The sequence below is a fragment of the Rhinatrema bivittatum genome, chromosome 5, assembly GCF_901001135.1.
Source record: "Rhinatrema bivittatum chromosome 5, aRhiBiv1.1, whole genome shotgun sequence".
Classification (NCBI taxonomy): domain Eukaryota; kingdom Metazoa; phylum Chordata; class Amphibia; order Gymnophiona; family Rhinatrematidae; genus Rhinatrema; species Rhinatrema bivittatum.
In genome coordinates, this window is record NC_042619.1 from 73,855,014 (window position 1) to 73,869,926 (window position 14,913).

The 14,913-nt window shown below is 40.4% G+C and overlaps 1 protein-coding gene across 3 annotated transcripts in view; it reads left to right on the forward strand.

Annotated features, from left to right (window-relative positions):
* CUL5 (cullin 5) overlaps nucleotides 1–14,913 on the forward strand; it is a 281,644-nt gene that overhangs the window by 50,762 nt on the left and 215,969 nt on the right. For 2 of the 3 annotated variants that reach the window (XM_029602461.1, XM_029602459.1), the window contains exon 3: nucleotides 3,425–3,524. The exons of the other annotated variant lie outside the window; for it this stretch is intronic. In XM_029602461.1, coding sequence (XP_029458321.1) covers nucleotides 3,425–3,524 — 100 coding nt within the window. The remainder of the gene's footprint in view (nucleotides 1–3,424; nucleotides 3,525–14,913) is intronic. 3 annotated transcript variants of the gene reach the window in all.

The window sequence follows — 14,913 nt, forward strand, 5'->3', positions numbered from 1 at the left end:
CGCTTCACATCCGGTAGGGATTCTACGACAGATAGTGCACATTCCCATACTCGAAAGAGGTCGAGGCATAATAGGGAAAGTTATTCGTCCTCCTCCAGACATAAGCACGAACATAAACGACATCGCTCCTCAGAGCATTCTGGTCATCATTCATCACCTTCGTCATCCAGTCATGCAGTCAGCTCAGGTCGATCAGAGATCCGAGTAATACCTATTTCCTCTTCCATTTCGTCTTGTTCCCTCTCAAGATCCTCTGACAGGGATTCTTCAGGACGGAATAAGTCAGTAACTGAGCATATCAATGAAAGACCTCACACCCCGCAATCTGGCCAGCCAATACAGTCACCGGATAACCCACTACCATTGGACACGTCTCGGGAACGCCCGTCCATGCCACCACAAACGCAGAAAGCTTTTTGGGATCTCTCGCAGTCCCTTGCAGGATTCTTTGAGACGTTAGTTGTCTTTCATTTTGCCGCCAGAAGAAAAATCGGGTCCTCTGCAACCGACAGAACAGCCACAGTTGTTCCCGGTGGGACCAGCACTGGTTCCCACATGACCGCAACCCTCCTCGCCAGCGCATTCCCACTGCTCAAAGAGTGAATCAGTATTGTCACAATCTTCACATTCCTCATCCACAGGATACCCTTCAGATACACCTGAACAACCAGCTGAACCGTATTCTCCCCTGGAGGATCTTTCTTACTCAAAGTTTGTAGAAAAGATGGGAGCCATTTTGACTAATTCAGCCCTGCTATTGACGGGAATAAGCAAGTTTGCTTACCGTAAATGGTGTTTCCGTAGATAGCAAGATGAATTAGCCATGCTGACTCACCCACCTCCCTGGTAGTCACATTTATCATAGCTGCGCTCAAGCTTAATTACAGACTGAGGAGAATCTGTTACTTCCTGCGCGGGAACTCACGCGCATCCGCAGAGGATACAAAAATCTACACTCTGCTACTTAAGCTCCGCCTCCCGGGCACTGATTGGCAGTTCCCATGACAGCATGGCTAATTCATCCTGCTATCTACGGAAACACCATTTACGGTAAGCAAACTTGCTTTTATTCCCTTCTCTTTTCCTATGCTATTGACTGCTCAAGGAAGAGCTAAACAAGAGTCTGGAGGAGGGAGATGAAGAACATCTCATGCAACATCCCTGCAGCAATAAACATTGATTCTAGATCTTCTGCAGCAGAGAGAGAAAGCTTTCCCTAGCAAAAGTAATTGGAAACCGTTTCTCCTAGGGAAGGGATAGGAGAGGCATACCGCTCTTCTAAGCACTGATTGGCCACAATGTATGCAGAGGTAGGGAACAGAAAGTTCTGCAGACCTGTGCCTCCAGGTCAAGGGCCCTCAAATTATGGCTCAAGGGCTGGCCGACCGGCATTTGGTTGAATGTCATCCGGCTCACAGTAGCAACAGCAGAAGGAGCTTGGTCTGCCCTGCAGGGATGGGATTGTATCAACTTACCTATTTAAGACTGAGGAGTATCTTTTGAATAAAGATGTGAAGACTATAAATTTGTAAGGACTATATCATTTTTCCTACACTCCTCAATTTTTTATATGGCAAGGTTTGCCATATTCAGACCTTAATTGGCTAGATTTTAGCCAAATAAGTTATCTGGTTAAAATTTAGCTGGATAAAGTCATTTTGTGGATGTGTAAAATTATCTGGCTAATCTACTGATTTTCAGTTCTCTTTGCTAAACTAACTGAATAACTCTAGACCTGCTTCAAAGATGTCTAAATTTATCCAGCCTTGTGTGGCTGGATAGCTTCCTACATAACAGGGTATCTTTTTAAAGATACCCAGTGAAGTGGGGGGAGGGGGAAAGTAAAAGTCTGTGACCCGCTTCTCTCTCTGCCCTCCTCCAAATGTAATTGATAGACATGTTGGACCGTGCAATCCCCCACTTTTCATCCCCTCCTAAATGGTAACATTGCCCTGCTGTCCACGGGTGCTCCCTCAAAACACCCATTCCCCTATTCAATATGTAATGAATATGTGGCTGCTGCCAGACCCTCCCACTCACCGTAATCTTAAAGAGCAGTGGCGCAACCCCCACGGACACTGCATCTGTCACCCCAAACCTAAAACTTTTCAGGATCAGGATAGACACTTAAAAGCAGCCAGATAACTTTAGTCAAGTATCCTGCTGAATATACAGGACAAGGGCCAGGCTTGGTGCCCCAACCCAAACCGTTGCCAGCAAACAGCTCTTGAGGGGCTCTAGCCCTTCCTCCCTCCACCCATCCTGACTCAGCAAAATCTGAGGAGGACCCTTGCTGAAATGTCCTATATGGCTCTTCCCTTGGAAAGTTTGGGGACCCCTGCTCCAGGGTGACAGGATTGATAGATGGGTACTGGCAGCTAAAAATACTGTGTGAATTTCCTACTCTCAGTACCCTTTCTCCCTTACAATTAATCTGTGCGAGCAGAACCCAAAGGTTCCAAGTAATCAGAGATTCTTCTCGCTATATTCTTTCCTCCTTTGCTCCTTGGATCTGTGGCTCTTTTACTTCTCTTGCACTCTTCCCCACTCCTCTGCTCAGTATCTCCTTCCCACTTTGCATTTTTGCTCTCCTTTCACCCCTTTTCCATGTAGGCTGGCCTTCCTCTTGTGTTTCTCCCCCCACACCTCTGCTGTGCACACTCACACTGTTTAGTGCAGCATTGTGTTGCCCCTCAAAGGAAGGAGTTATGAGTTCACTAAAGTGCTAATGCTTCTGTCTCTTGTACCCTCTTGGTTTTTAGCATTCACTGCTAATGAATAGGCAGCAGTAGAAAGCTTTCAGGAGACTGAAATGCTTCTTGACCTCTATAGTTGCTTGTGCTGGAGTGGCAATATTGATGCTACTTGGCAAGTTTGAATTTCCAGTTGTGATTGGTAAGCTGTTGACTGGACATTTCATGCTTTTGTCAAGTATTGGTGCCTATGCCCTTTTGTTTGGCCCAGTACCGTAGTTTTCTCCTGCTCCTTTGGGCATCCAGCTTAATCAAAATTGGCCTTTGTTCAGTGCCAGTATGTCAACAGTGTGTGTCCCAGCTAATTAATCCTTCTCTCTTCCTGGGATTTAAGTGTATCACCTTCCCAATTTACCTATACCCCACCAGTCCTAGAAAGGAGAGTCTAAAACACTGTAGCAGAGCCACAGGACTGGCCATTAATTGTTGTTTTTTTAGTTCTATTTATTTTGCTCTGACTCGTTTTAGAAATTTAGATTTTAAGGTGTGTGAATATATATAGATTTTATTTTCAGTTTTTCTGTTGTCCTCCCAGAGTGCCATATGAGTCAATGCAAACAAGGAAACAAAACACAATTTAAAAATTTTTTTTTTAAAACATGCTGGAAAACTTATATTTTTATAAATTTCTCTCTTCAGAGATTTACAAGCTAACTAAACTTATGTTTTAGGGATGTCCATGCAGTATGTCTGTGGGATGATAAAGGGCCAGCAAAAATCCATCAAGCTTTGAAAGAAGACATCCTTGATTTTATAAAACAAGCCCAGGCAGTAAGTTTACTTGTCTTTATTTATCTGTGTTGTGTAACTGTAGGTTTGTAAACTGCATAATCACACCTTTAGTATATAACTGTAGGGATTATGGCCTCAGCTTTATCTCCTTACTATATCTTTTTACCAGCAATCTAAGAATTAGAGAATTACACAAGGCCTTTTCTCTTAGATAATAAATATTATTTTATTGGGGATATAGTTTATATCAGGAGTTGTCGCAATACCTTAGTGATTCAGGGAAAAGGGATTTGTTACTAGAAAATAGTACAAAAGGGAATGTACTTAGATACTAGAAAATCAATAACGCAATAACATATCATATTAGCCTGGATTTGCATCCAAAAGTAGCTAAATAGCCTAATTTCCCACTGATAAAAGCTAGGAAAGAACCCCAAATCTCACCACTGCGTCAGATTCTCAGGTCTGTGCAATAAGGTTTGTAATGTAAGTAGCCTCTGCTGGGAAACACGTACCACTTTTCTCAGCACTTTGCTTAGCCAGGTGGGGGCTCACCTTGTCTCATGAAGGGAACAAGGCAGGTTTAGCCCTAGGCTAAGCTGTAGCAGGGAAGGGAAACTTCAGTGCTGGGCTGTGGCCTCTGGCGATGCTGGATCACGACGAGGCTGAATAAAGGAAGGGACTGAGAGATTTGTACTTGGAGAATATCCTTTTTTTTTTTTTTAAATGTTCAAGAAGATCTGCCAACTTTTTTGAGCTTAGTAACAAGCCAGCCAGTCTGCAACAGAAGAGTTAACTAGATGTCAGCCATGGGCCCCTGTGTAATGTTACACTGGCCTGAATGTGACCCACTAGAGTGGGCAAAGCAGCTGTTTGAAGCGGGGAAAAAGGAACCAATCACACCTCTAATTCTGGACCTACTTTCATATGCATTAGGTTACTGAATAATGTATATCTAAGCCCTTAAAATAGCAGGGAGGAAAGACAGTGGGAGCTTGGCCATCATGTTCTGGGAGCCCAGGGATATCTGTGTTTCCACATGCATAAGCCTTACTTTGTCCTTATGTTTTCTCTGTGTGTATGGAGAATAATCATCTTTATTTGCAGGTGACTCTGTAAATGGTCTGTCTTTATAGAACAGATAAGCTAGGCATCTATGTTGCCAATCAGAAAAGTCCATCTCTGCACACAGAGTGCAGAGAAAAACAGAACACAAATCCATTTTGTCCCGCGTGTACAGTCAATGAAAATTCAGGGTTCACCCCTACATAACTAGTTTACAGAAGGAATATTTTTGTCATCCTATGTTTACCATCTCGAGAAATCTTACCCATTTATTGCCATAGATACCATATTAAAGTAATGAATTTAAGCAGCTATCTCATTTCCTTATCTAACTAATAGCAAGCTACTATCTATTGTCCATTCTTTTTCAGAGGACTAAAAATTCCCCAAAGCCAAATAATCATCCATCATACATGTGGGTGAGATCATTACACTTGACACCAATGGACATTTTAAATACAGGAAGAATGTTATCTAGTTAAATTTCAGAGGAAGTTGAAAACTTGGCTGATAGGGGAATTAAGGATATTGATGAGCAGGAGGGACGGGTATGACATTCAGCAAATAGTGGGCAGTATATAGATTTTGATTTTTTTTTCCTTTGTGTTAATTATTGTGTGTTTATTTTTTATTTTAATTGCATATTGCTTTGGGAGTTTAAAAATTTTTAACTGAAAGGCGATTTATAAATATTTCCAGGAGGTCATGTGATGCTGTGAGAAGACACTCTAACTGATCTATCCTAGGGCCACCTTTCTTGACTCAATTTTGCAGCAAGCCTAGAACTCCAACCTGAAAAATTTTACAAGAATCAGTATCTCCTTACATTGGTGATCAACCCGATATTTTTATATGTGACTCTTTTCTTACCATGGCGACAAAATTGACCAGGAAGGAGAAAGTAAAAGGGAGCGATCCCAAAATGGCTGACACACCGGAGCTTAGCCCTGCTTCTGACTGCCCAGACCCGACGGTCACTGAAGTCGCTGTGGCATTGCTCACTGCTCTGGAAGGGAAATTTTACCTTAATCTCCATAGAGCTTTCAGGGGTGAGTTCACAGCTTGCAACAATTCATCAGCAATTGCAGACAGCAGAGCAGTGCATTTCTGACGTTGAGGATGCAATGGCCACTATGCAAACCAACATGGTGCAAATGAAGAAACAATGCAGTTTGCTCCAGTTAAAAGTAGATGACTTTAAAAATAGGTCAAGAAGAAATAATTTGAGTAGTGGGAATCCCTGAATCTGTGTCAGAAAATTCTTTGGGAACTTGCTTGGAGTCATGGCTTAAACAATCTCTGCAACTGGATGAAAAACATGGCATACTATACATCATTTAGGGCCTCTGATCACTGGCGATAGTGCTAATTCTAGACCTTGGAGTGATTCTTAGGGTTCTAAACTTCGCACATAAAATTGAGATTCTGAGAGCATATACCGCTGCTTAGGGGAACTAAAATTAAGGCGCAAAAGTTTTTATCTTTCAAGATTACTTGGCTGCTGTGGCATTGAGGAGAAAAGCATTCACTCCTATTTGCTCTCAACTGAAAGTTACATATTAAATCAACACTACTTTTTCCAGAAAAATTTTAAGTTCTTCATAAAGGAAAAAATGCTTTTTAATTCAGTTGAAGAGGCAACCACTTTTTTTTACAAACTCTGGCTGATGTAACTGTTTTCCATGGCATACTTTTTTTTTTTTTTTCTCTGTAGCATTCTATTGGTTATTTTCTCATTGCAATCTAATACTGTGATTTGTTTGCTTGCTTGTTTTTTCATTTATACTAGAAGATTTGTGAGGAAGGCCCCCATGGCCCAAATGAGTTATCCATTGTGGATAATTTTTTTTCTGTCTGGGATGGCAGATGGATTGTAAGGTTTGTGTGTGGTTTTTTTTTTTTTTCCTTGGCCCATTATATACTTTACCTGGGGTTTTTCAAGGGGAAACTGATGGAAAAATGTTTTTATATCTGGCATGGGGAACAAATACAGTTCAGGCAGAATTTGATTCCTTATATTCATTGTTTCTTGGGAGTAATGGGTCTAGGCTGGGTGATCTGTCGCCTGCAAAAATGCATTTTATATTACTGCAATTATATTGTTTTCTTTGTTGGGCCAAATGGTTAATCTCAGATGCTTTACTTGGAATGTCTGTGGAATAGGTTCAGTTGTTAAGCATTACAAGGTGTTACAAGCGATGCGTAGATTTCATGTAGATATAGCCATGCTCTGGAGATGAAACTCTCTGACGTGGAACATCTTAAACTGTAGAAGCAATGGGTGGGTAATATTTTTTTTTTCTGCCTCTTCTATTAAGCAGGAAGTCGGGGTAGCCATACTTTTTCATAAATCTTTTGTTCACTGTACATGACTCTTACAAATACAGAAGGTAGATAGTTATTCCTGGTCATAGAAAGTTTTGGTAAGCAGATTTTTAGGCAATATATATGCTCCTAACACCTACTCACAAGCTTTTTTTCAATAAGATATTGCAGTTTCTCTTAACATATTCTCACTTACCAATTTTGATTGGTGGAGACTTTAACTTAGTTTTTAATAGTTCTGTTGACGGGCAACCTGCCTGACCCATCTCGTGCTTTGATCCTATGCGTGGTCTTCCATATCTCTGCAATCACTTTAATCTAATAGATGTTTGGAGAGTTCTTCATCCGTTGGAGGAGAACTTTATACATGTCTCAAGGGCACATGGTTCAAAATCATGTTTGATACTACTTATTGGTGAGCAAGGATTATTTTTCCAAGGTGGTGGGCTCTGAAATAGGTCCCCATGCAATTTCCAATCATGCCCCGATGTGGTTGAATATAGGTGGCATATCACATCTGTCAATAGGTGGGAAATCTCCATCTCTGGCTTATCTTTACCATGATGCCAAATTTCAGGACTATTTGCCGAGTAAATGGAAAGAATATGCCCGCATTAACCAGGATCATAATAATAATCCTATTCTTTATTGGGAAACCACCAAGGCCGTATTGCAGGGAGAGGTGATAGCTTATGTCTCTAGGCGGAAAAAAGAGATTACAAGTGATATACTCCATCTGGAAAAATAATTGACAATAGCAAAGTGAAGATATTGCCAGAACCCATCTGCTACAAACTGTACACAATTTTATGTAACTCAAAGTACACAAAATGAGCTTATACATGAAAAAAACAAGAAGAGTTTGCTTTACTACAAATATAGACTCTCAGTGGGAATAAAGCAGAAAAGTTTATGGCCAACATTATAAAAACTTGGGGTGGTAAGGCACATATCTATGAAGGATAATTCAGGTCAATTAAAATTTTCCTCTAAAGATAGTATTGATAAAAAAATTTCACCAATATCAAGATTTATATAGTGCTGAACCCCGCTAAGAGGGCTGTCCCTCAAGTGATGGCAATCTGCAACGATTAAATGCCCCAGTTATGCTTCAAGAATTGGTGATGGCCATTTAAATAATCGACATTGTGTAAATCTCCAGGCCCCGATCTACACAATAAATTTTATAAAATCTTAGCTAATCACGTTTGCTTACCTTCAGGTAAACTTTTTGATACTTTCAGACCCTAAGCTAAGATTGGCCTGCTAATAAAGACACTATAGTGGTTCTTCCAAAACCGGGGCGAGACCCTACCCTGCTCGTATTAGCCTAATCACCTTTGAATTGTGATATAAAATACTAACTAAAATGGCAAATTGCCTTTCCTTCTTTTTGACAAACCTACCTGAGCAGTGATAACAACTTAGGCAAAGGTAGACAAGCAGTGATAAATGTGAGAAGAGTCTTGGCAGCCATGGCTTTTTCTCTTAAACATCATTTAAATTCATTGCTAGTCAGCTCTGATGCTGAAAAAGCATTTGACAGGATCAACTGGTTATTTCTTTTTGAAGTTCTCAAAAAAATATGGTTTTCAGGGCCAGTTTGTCGATCCTTACTACCCTGTACTCTACCCCGAAGGCTACAAGCCTGGTTAATGGGGAGTTCGAGGGAATTCACTCAATAGAGAGAGCAAGACAGGTGTTTTGGATTGCTGTTTCCTCTATTGCTGGGGTCTCCCTGGGCAAGTTTCATTGGAGGTTTCCATTCAAATTCAGAGTTAGAATCCAAACTAAGATGCATTGCTTCCCCTATTGACTTGAATGGACATGAATTAACCAACATAATAAAATAAATGAAATTACTTTGAAACTGAAATGAGCATCATGATAGAAAATAGCAAATGAACTAAAATAAAAAAAAAATGAACACATTTTTTTTTTCATGCATATCCCTAGTAGTAGCACTGAGGAGTTAATGCACAGCTGTTTATGGGATGTAGGTGTACTACTTTGTAAGATACTGGTGATATTGTAAATTAATACATGAGGCATTGATATTACACCACAGTGTGTAGAGTGGCAGCATTATATGCTTGGGGTAGTAATATTTCACAGTGGTGTTACTTGGGGGCAATAACAATACATAGCAGAGTCCCCCTAGTCCTAGAAGGGCTAGGGGGCACTCTATGAATTAGCATGTAGCACATTTAAAACTAATCGGAGAAAATTTTTTTTTCACTCAACGCACAATTAAACTCTGGAATTTGTTGCCAGAAGATGTGGTTAGTGCAATTAGTGTAGCTGCATTTAAAAAAGGATTGGATAAGTTCTTGGAGAAGTCCATTACCTGCTATTAATTAAGTTGAATTAGAAAATTGCCATTGCTACTACTAGCAACAGTAACATGGGATAGACTTGGTTTTTGGGTACTTGCCAGGTTCTTATGGCCTGGATTGGCCACTGTTGGAGACAGGATGCTGGGCTTGATGGACCCTTGGTCTGACCCAGTATGGCATGTTCTTATGCCCCCTTGTCATCACTATTTGTTCTCTCTTTGGATTCCCTTCTGAGGATCTTGCGGTCCTCTGCAGACATACGGGGAATTACCTTTAGGAGCACCACTTTCAAACTTGCAGCCTTTGCTGATGATACATGCTACAGATCCAGTTGGATCCTTACAGAAAGTCCTCCAGGAAATCAAAGACTACAGCCCTCTTGCAGGATTCAAATTAGACCTAGATAAATCTGAAGCAGTGCCAGTTGGTGGTTGGAATATTAATATATGGAGAGAGAGTTTTCCTTTAAAATGGGCTGGGGAAAATTAAATACTCGGGAGTCTGGCTGGCCAGGAATATCTCAGATCTTTATTCTATGAATATATTGCAATTAGAAGAGAGGATTGAAAGTTCAGTTCTCTCTTGAATGCACTTACCGTTGTTATTGATAGGGAGAAATAATTTATCAAAGATGACAATTCTTCCTAGATAGCTATATGTAATGGGTGTTCTCCCAATATCTCTTACAAGATCTACTCTGAGGTTTCATAGAACAATTAGTTGCTTTCTTTGGAAGGGGAAAAAATCCAGGCTTGCCTTGAAAGTTTTGATGAAACCATTTAATAAAGGCGGTTTTGGTTTACCTGATATTAAAATGTATAATTGTGAAATCTATTTAAGACATATCTGGTATTGGTACATGAATACTCATTTTTGTTCTGACCTAGATTTGGAAGCAAAATTGATCTCTCCTATATCATTGAGGTTTATTCTTCATGCTTTCGTTTCCCATTATGTGCAGTCTGCAATGTTTTTCTCCCCTCTATAAAACATGGAGGTGGCTAATATCTAAATCTCTTTTGAATTCACAATTGTCTCATTTCTTGCCCATTAGGAGAAATGTGGATTTCCTTCCTAGTTTGGGACACATCCCTGTTCGAATCTGGGAAACAAAAGGGTTCATTTTTGCCGCAGTTGTTTAATACCGATGCATTGATTGTCTTTTCAAGATGTGTATTGAGTTTCACATAACCTCAACAGATTTTTTTTTTCCCTATTATTAACTCTAAGATTACATGCGGACTCTTACTGTTACAGATCTTCAAAATTCGAACTGGCAATTCCTTCAAGATTGGTTTGATATAGAGGATCAGTCATTATTCTGTATCTTTTTTTTCTACAAACGTTTGGAGAACAGATATAAGACTTGGATCTTGGGTAATGCATGGAACAAATGGCAACAAGAATTGAGAACTCAGTTTTCACTTAATGCTTTTATTGCCAGTTTTTCAGCCGTCTGTAAATTCACGTGCAACATACAAATGAGAGAAACTCATTAAACTACTTTTATAGATTTTATGTATCGCCACGTCCAGCATATCTGGCCAAATTCACAGATTCTGACATAAGAACATAAGAAATTGCCATACTGGGTCAGAACCAGGGTCCATCAAGCCCAGCATCCTGTTTCCAACAGAGGCCGAACCTGGCAATTACCCAAACACCAAGAAGATCCCATGCTACTGATGCAATTAATAGCAGTGGCTATTCCCTAAGTAAACTTGATTAATAGCAGTTAATGGACTTCTCCAAGAACTTATCCAAACCTTTTTTTGAACCCAGCTACACTAACTGCACTAACCACATCCTCTGGCAACAAATTCCAGAGCTTAATTGTACGTTGAGTGAAAAAGAATTTTCTCAGATTAGTCTTAAATGTGCTACTTACTAACTTCATGGAGTACCCCCTAGTCCTTCTATTATCCGAAAGTGTAAATAACCGATTCACATCTACTCGTTCAAGACCTCTCATGATCTTAAAGACCTCTATCATATCCCCCCTCAACCGTCTCTTCTCCAGGCTGAACAGCCCTAACCTCTTCAGCCTTTCCTCATAGGGGAGCTGTTCCATCCCCTTTATCATTTTGGTTGCCCTTCTCTGTTCCTTCTCCATCGCAACTATATCTTTTTTGAGATGCGGTGACCAGAATTGTACATAGTATTCAAGGTGCGGTCTTACCATGGAGCGATACAGAGGCATTATCATATTTTCCGTTTTATTAACCATTCCCTTCCTAATAATTCCTAACATTGTTTGTTTGCTTTTTTGACAGCTGCAGCACACTGATCTGACGATTTTAAAGTATTATCCACTATGATGCCTAGATCCTTTTCCTGGGTAGTAGCTCCTAATATGGAACCTAACATTGTGTAACTATAGCAAGGGTTATTTTTCCCTATATGCAACACCTTGCACTTGTCCACATTAAATTTCATCTGCCATTTGGATGCCCAATCTTCCAGTCTTGCAAGGTCCTCCTGTAATGTATCACAATCCGCTTGTGATTTAACTACTCTGAATAATTTTGTGTTTTCTATTATTTGTATAATCTATTACAGCAAATATTGTTTCCTCATATTTATTTTGTATATTTTTTACTGTTATAACATTTACCATTAATCTGTTCCTCTTACTATTGTGACTCCATACATTTATAACATCACTTAACTGTTCCTTTCTCCATACTCTCTTCCAACCTCCAAGTTCCAGTAACCCCGTTCATTGTAACTTACTTTCCTCCCTTAACGCTATCATTAGCTCTCTAGCTATGATTACTGTTAATGGCAATTCCTCATGTTTGTTGTAAACCGACGTGATACGACATGTCATGAATATCGTTATAGAAAAGAACTGAAAAGCACCGGTCCAAGTACAGATCCCTGAGGCACTCCACTGTTTACCTTTTTCCACTGAGAAAATTGACCATTTAATTCTACTGTTTCCTGTCTCTTAACCAGTTTGTAATCCATGAAAGGACATCGCCTCTTATCCCATGACTTTTTATTTTATTAGAAGCCTCTTATGAGGGACTTTGTCAAACGCCTTCTGAAAATCCAAATACACTACATCTACCGGTTCACCTTATCCACATGTTTATTAACCCCTTCAAAAAAATGAGGATTTGTTAGGCAAGACTTCCCTTGGGTAAATCCATGTTGACTGTGTTCCATTAAACCATGTATTTCTATATGCTCTACGATTTTGATCTTTAGAATAGTTTCCACTATGTTTCCCGGCATTGAACTCAGGCTCACTGGTCTATAGTTACCCAGATCACCCCTGGAGTCCTTTTTAAATATTGGGTGTTACATTGGCCACCCTTCAGTCTTCAGGTACAATGGATGATTTTAATGATAGGTTACAAAATTTAACTAATAGATCAGAAATTTCATTTTTGAGTTCCTTCAGAACCTTGGGGTGTACTCCATCCGGTCCAGGTGATTTGCTACTCTTTAGTTTGTCAATCTGGCCTACTACATCTTCCATGTTCACAGTGTTGTGGTTCAGTTCGACTGACTCATCACCCTTGTAAACCTACCTTCTGAGAAACTACACAGAAGATATCCCAATCAATCTGAACTGTGTTGGAGGAAGTGTGGATCCTAAGGGTCATATGTACCCATTTGGTGGACCTGTCCTAAAATTGCTTCCTACTGGTTGAGTTCTACTCTTAAAGCGAATCTGCTCCCTGACATAAGTTCAGTTCTACTTAATTTACCTGTTCCTGGGCTTTTAAAAATATATATCAAAGATTCTGTCTCCAAGTGTTCATTGCCATGTGCCTCATATTCACTTCCTATTGGAAATCTGAGAAAGTACCTGAAATTGCAGATGTTTTGGATTGTGTTTATAACCACACGATGCTTAGTTTCTCACATCAGTTAAGAATAATCGCCTTGCCATTTTTTATAGAACTTGGAAACCGCTATCCGTTCAGGATATATAGTGGCATCAAACAGGTTATACATAGAAATGACAGCAGAAGACGACCAAGCGGCCCATCCAGTCTGCCTAGCAAGCTTTCACACTTTTTTTTTCCTCTCATACTTCTGTTACTCTTGGCCCTTTATAACCTTTTGGTTCTATTTCCCTTCCACCCCCGCCATTAATGTAGAGAGCAGTGTTGGAACTGCATCTAAGTGAAATATCTAGCTTCCTATGAGCAAGCTACACCCGTGCTTATTTGTTTACCCAGACTATGTAATTTGGACCTTGTTGGTTATTGTTGGTATATAGAAACATAGAAATGACGGCAGAAGAAGACCAAACGGCCCATCCAATCTGCCCAGCAAGCTTTGCACATCTTTTTTTCTCATACTTATCTGTTACTCTTGGCTCTTAGTAACCTTTTGGTTCTATTTCCCTTCCACCCCCTCCATTAATGCAGAGAGCAGTGTTGGAACTGCATCTATGTGAAATATTTAGCTTAATTAGTTAGGGGTAGTAACCGCCTCAATAAGCAAGCCACACCCATGCTTTATTTGTTTTCCCAGACTATGTAATTCAGTCCTTGTTGGTTGTTGTCTGTATTAGATCCTCTTTTCTTCATTCCCCCTGCCGTTGAAGCAGAGAGCCATGCTGGATATGCATTGAAAGTGAAGTATAAGGCTTATTTGGTTTGGGGTAGTAACCGCCGTAACAAGCAAGCTACTCCCTGCTTTTTTGTGAATGCAAATCCTTTTTTCCCACATTCATTCACGTCCTCTAGACTTTATGGATCCACAGTGTTTATCCCACACCCCTTTGAAGTCCTTCACAGTTCTGGTCTTCACCACTTCCTGCGGAAGGGCATTCCAGGCATCCACCACGCTCTCTGTGAAGAAATACTTCCTGACATTGGTTCTGAGTCTTCCTCCTTGTAGTTTTAAATCATGACCTCTGGTTCTGCTGATTTTTTTTTTTTTTCCAACGGAAAAGGTTTGTCATTATCTTTGGATCATATCACCTCTGCTCCTCCTTTCCTCCAGGGTGTACATGTTTAGATTCTTCAATCTCTCCTCATAAGTTATTTGATGAAGACCCTCCACCTTTTTGGTCGCCCTTCTCTGGACCGCCTCCATCCTGTCTCTGTCCCTTCGAAGATACGGTCTCCAGAACTGAGCACAGTACTCCAGGTGAGGCCTCATCAAGAGCCTGTACAAGGGGATAATTACTTCTTTTTTTCGTACTCAATATTCCTCTCTCTATGCAACCCAGCATTCTTCTGGCTTTAGCTATCACCTTGTCGCATTGTTTCGCTGACTTCAGATCGTTAGACACTATCACCCCTAGGTCTCTCTCCTTCTCCGTGCACATCAGCCCTTCACCCCCCATCAAATACAGTTCTTTTGGATTTCCACACCCCATGTACATGACTCTGCACTTCTTGGCATTGAATCTCAGCTGCCATGTCTTCGACCACTCTTCCAGCTTCCTTAAATCCTGTTTCATTCTCTCCACTCCTTCCGGCGTGTCCACTCTGTTGCAGATCTTAGTGTCATCCGCAAACAGACAACCCTTACCGTCTATCTCGTCCACTATATCGCTCACATAGATATTGAACAGAACCGGTCCCAATACCGATCCTCGCAGCACTCCACTTAATACCGCTCTCTCCTCAGAGTAAGTTCCATTTACCATCACACAATAATGTGTGATCTAATTGACTATCAGGTGAATCTCTTTTCTGTCGTCTTCTCTCTTCGCTTTTCTGAACCATGCT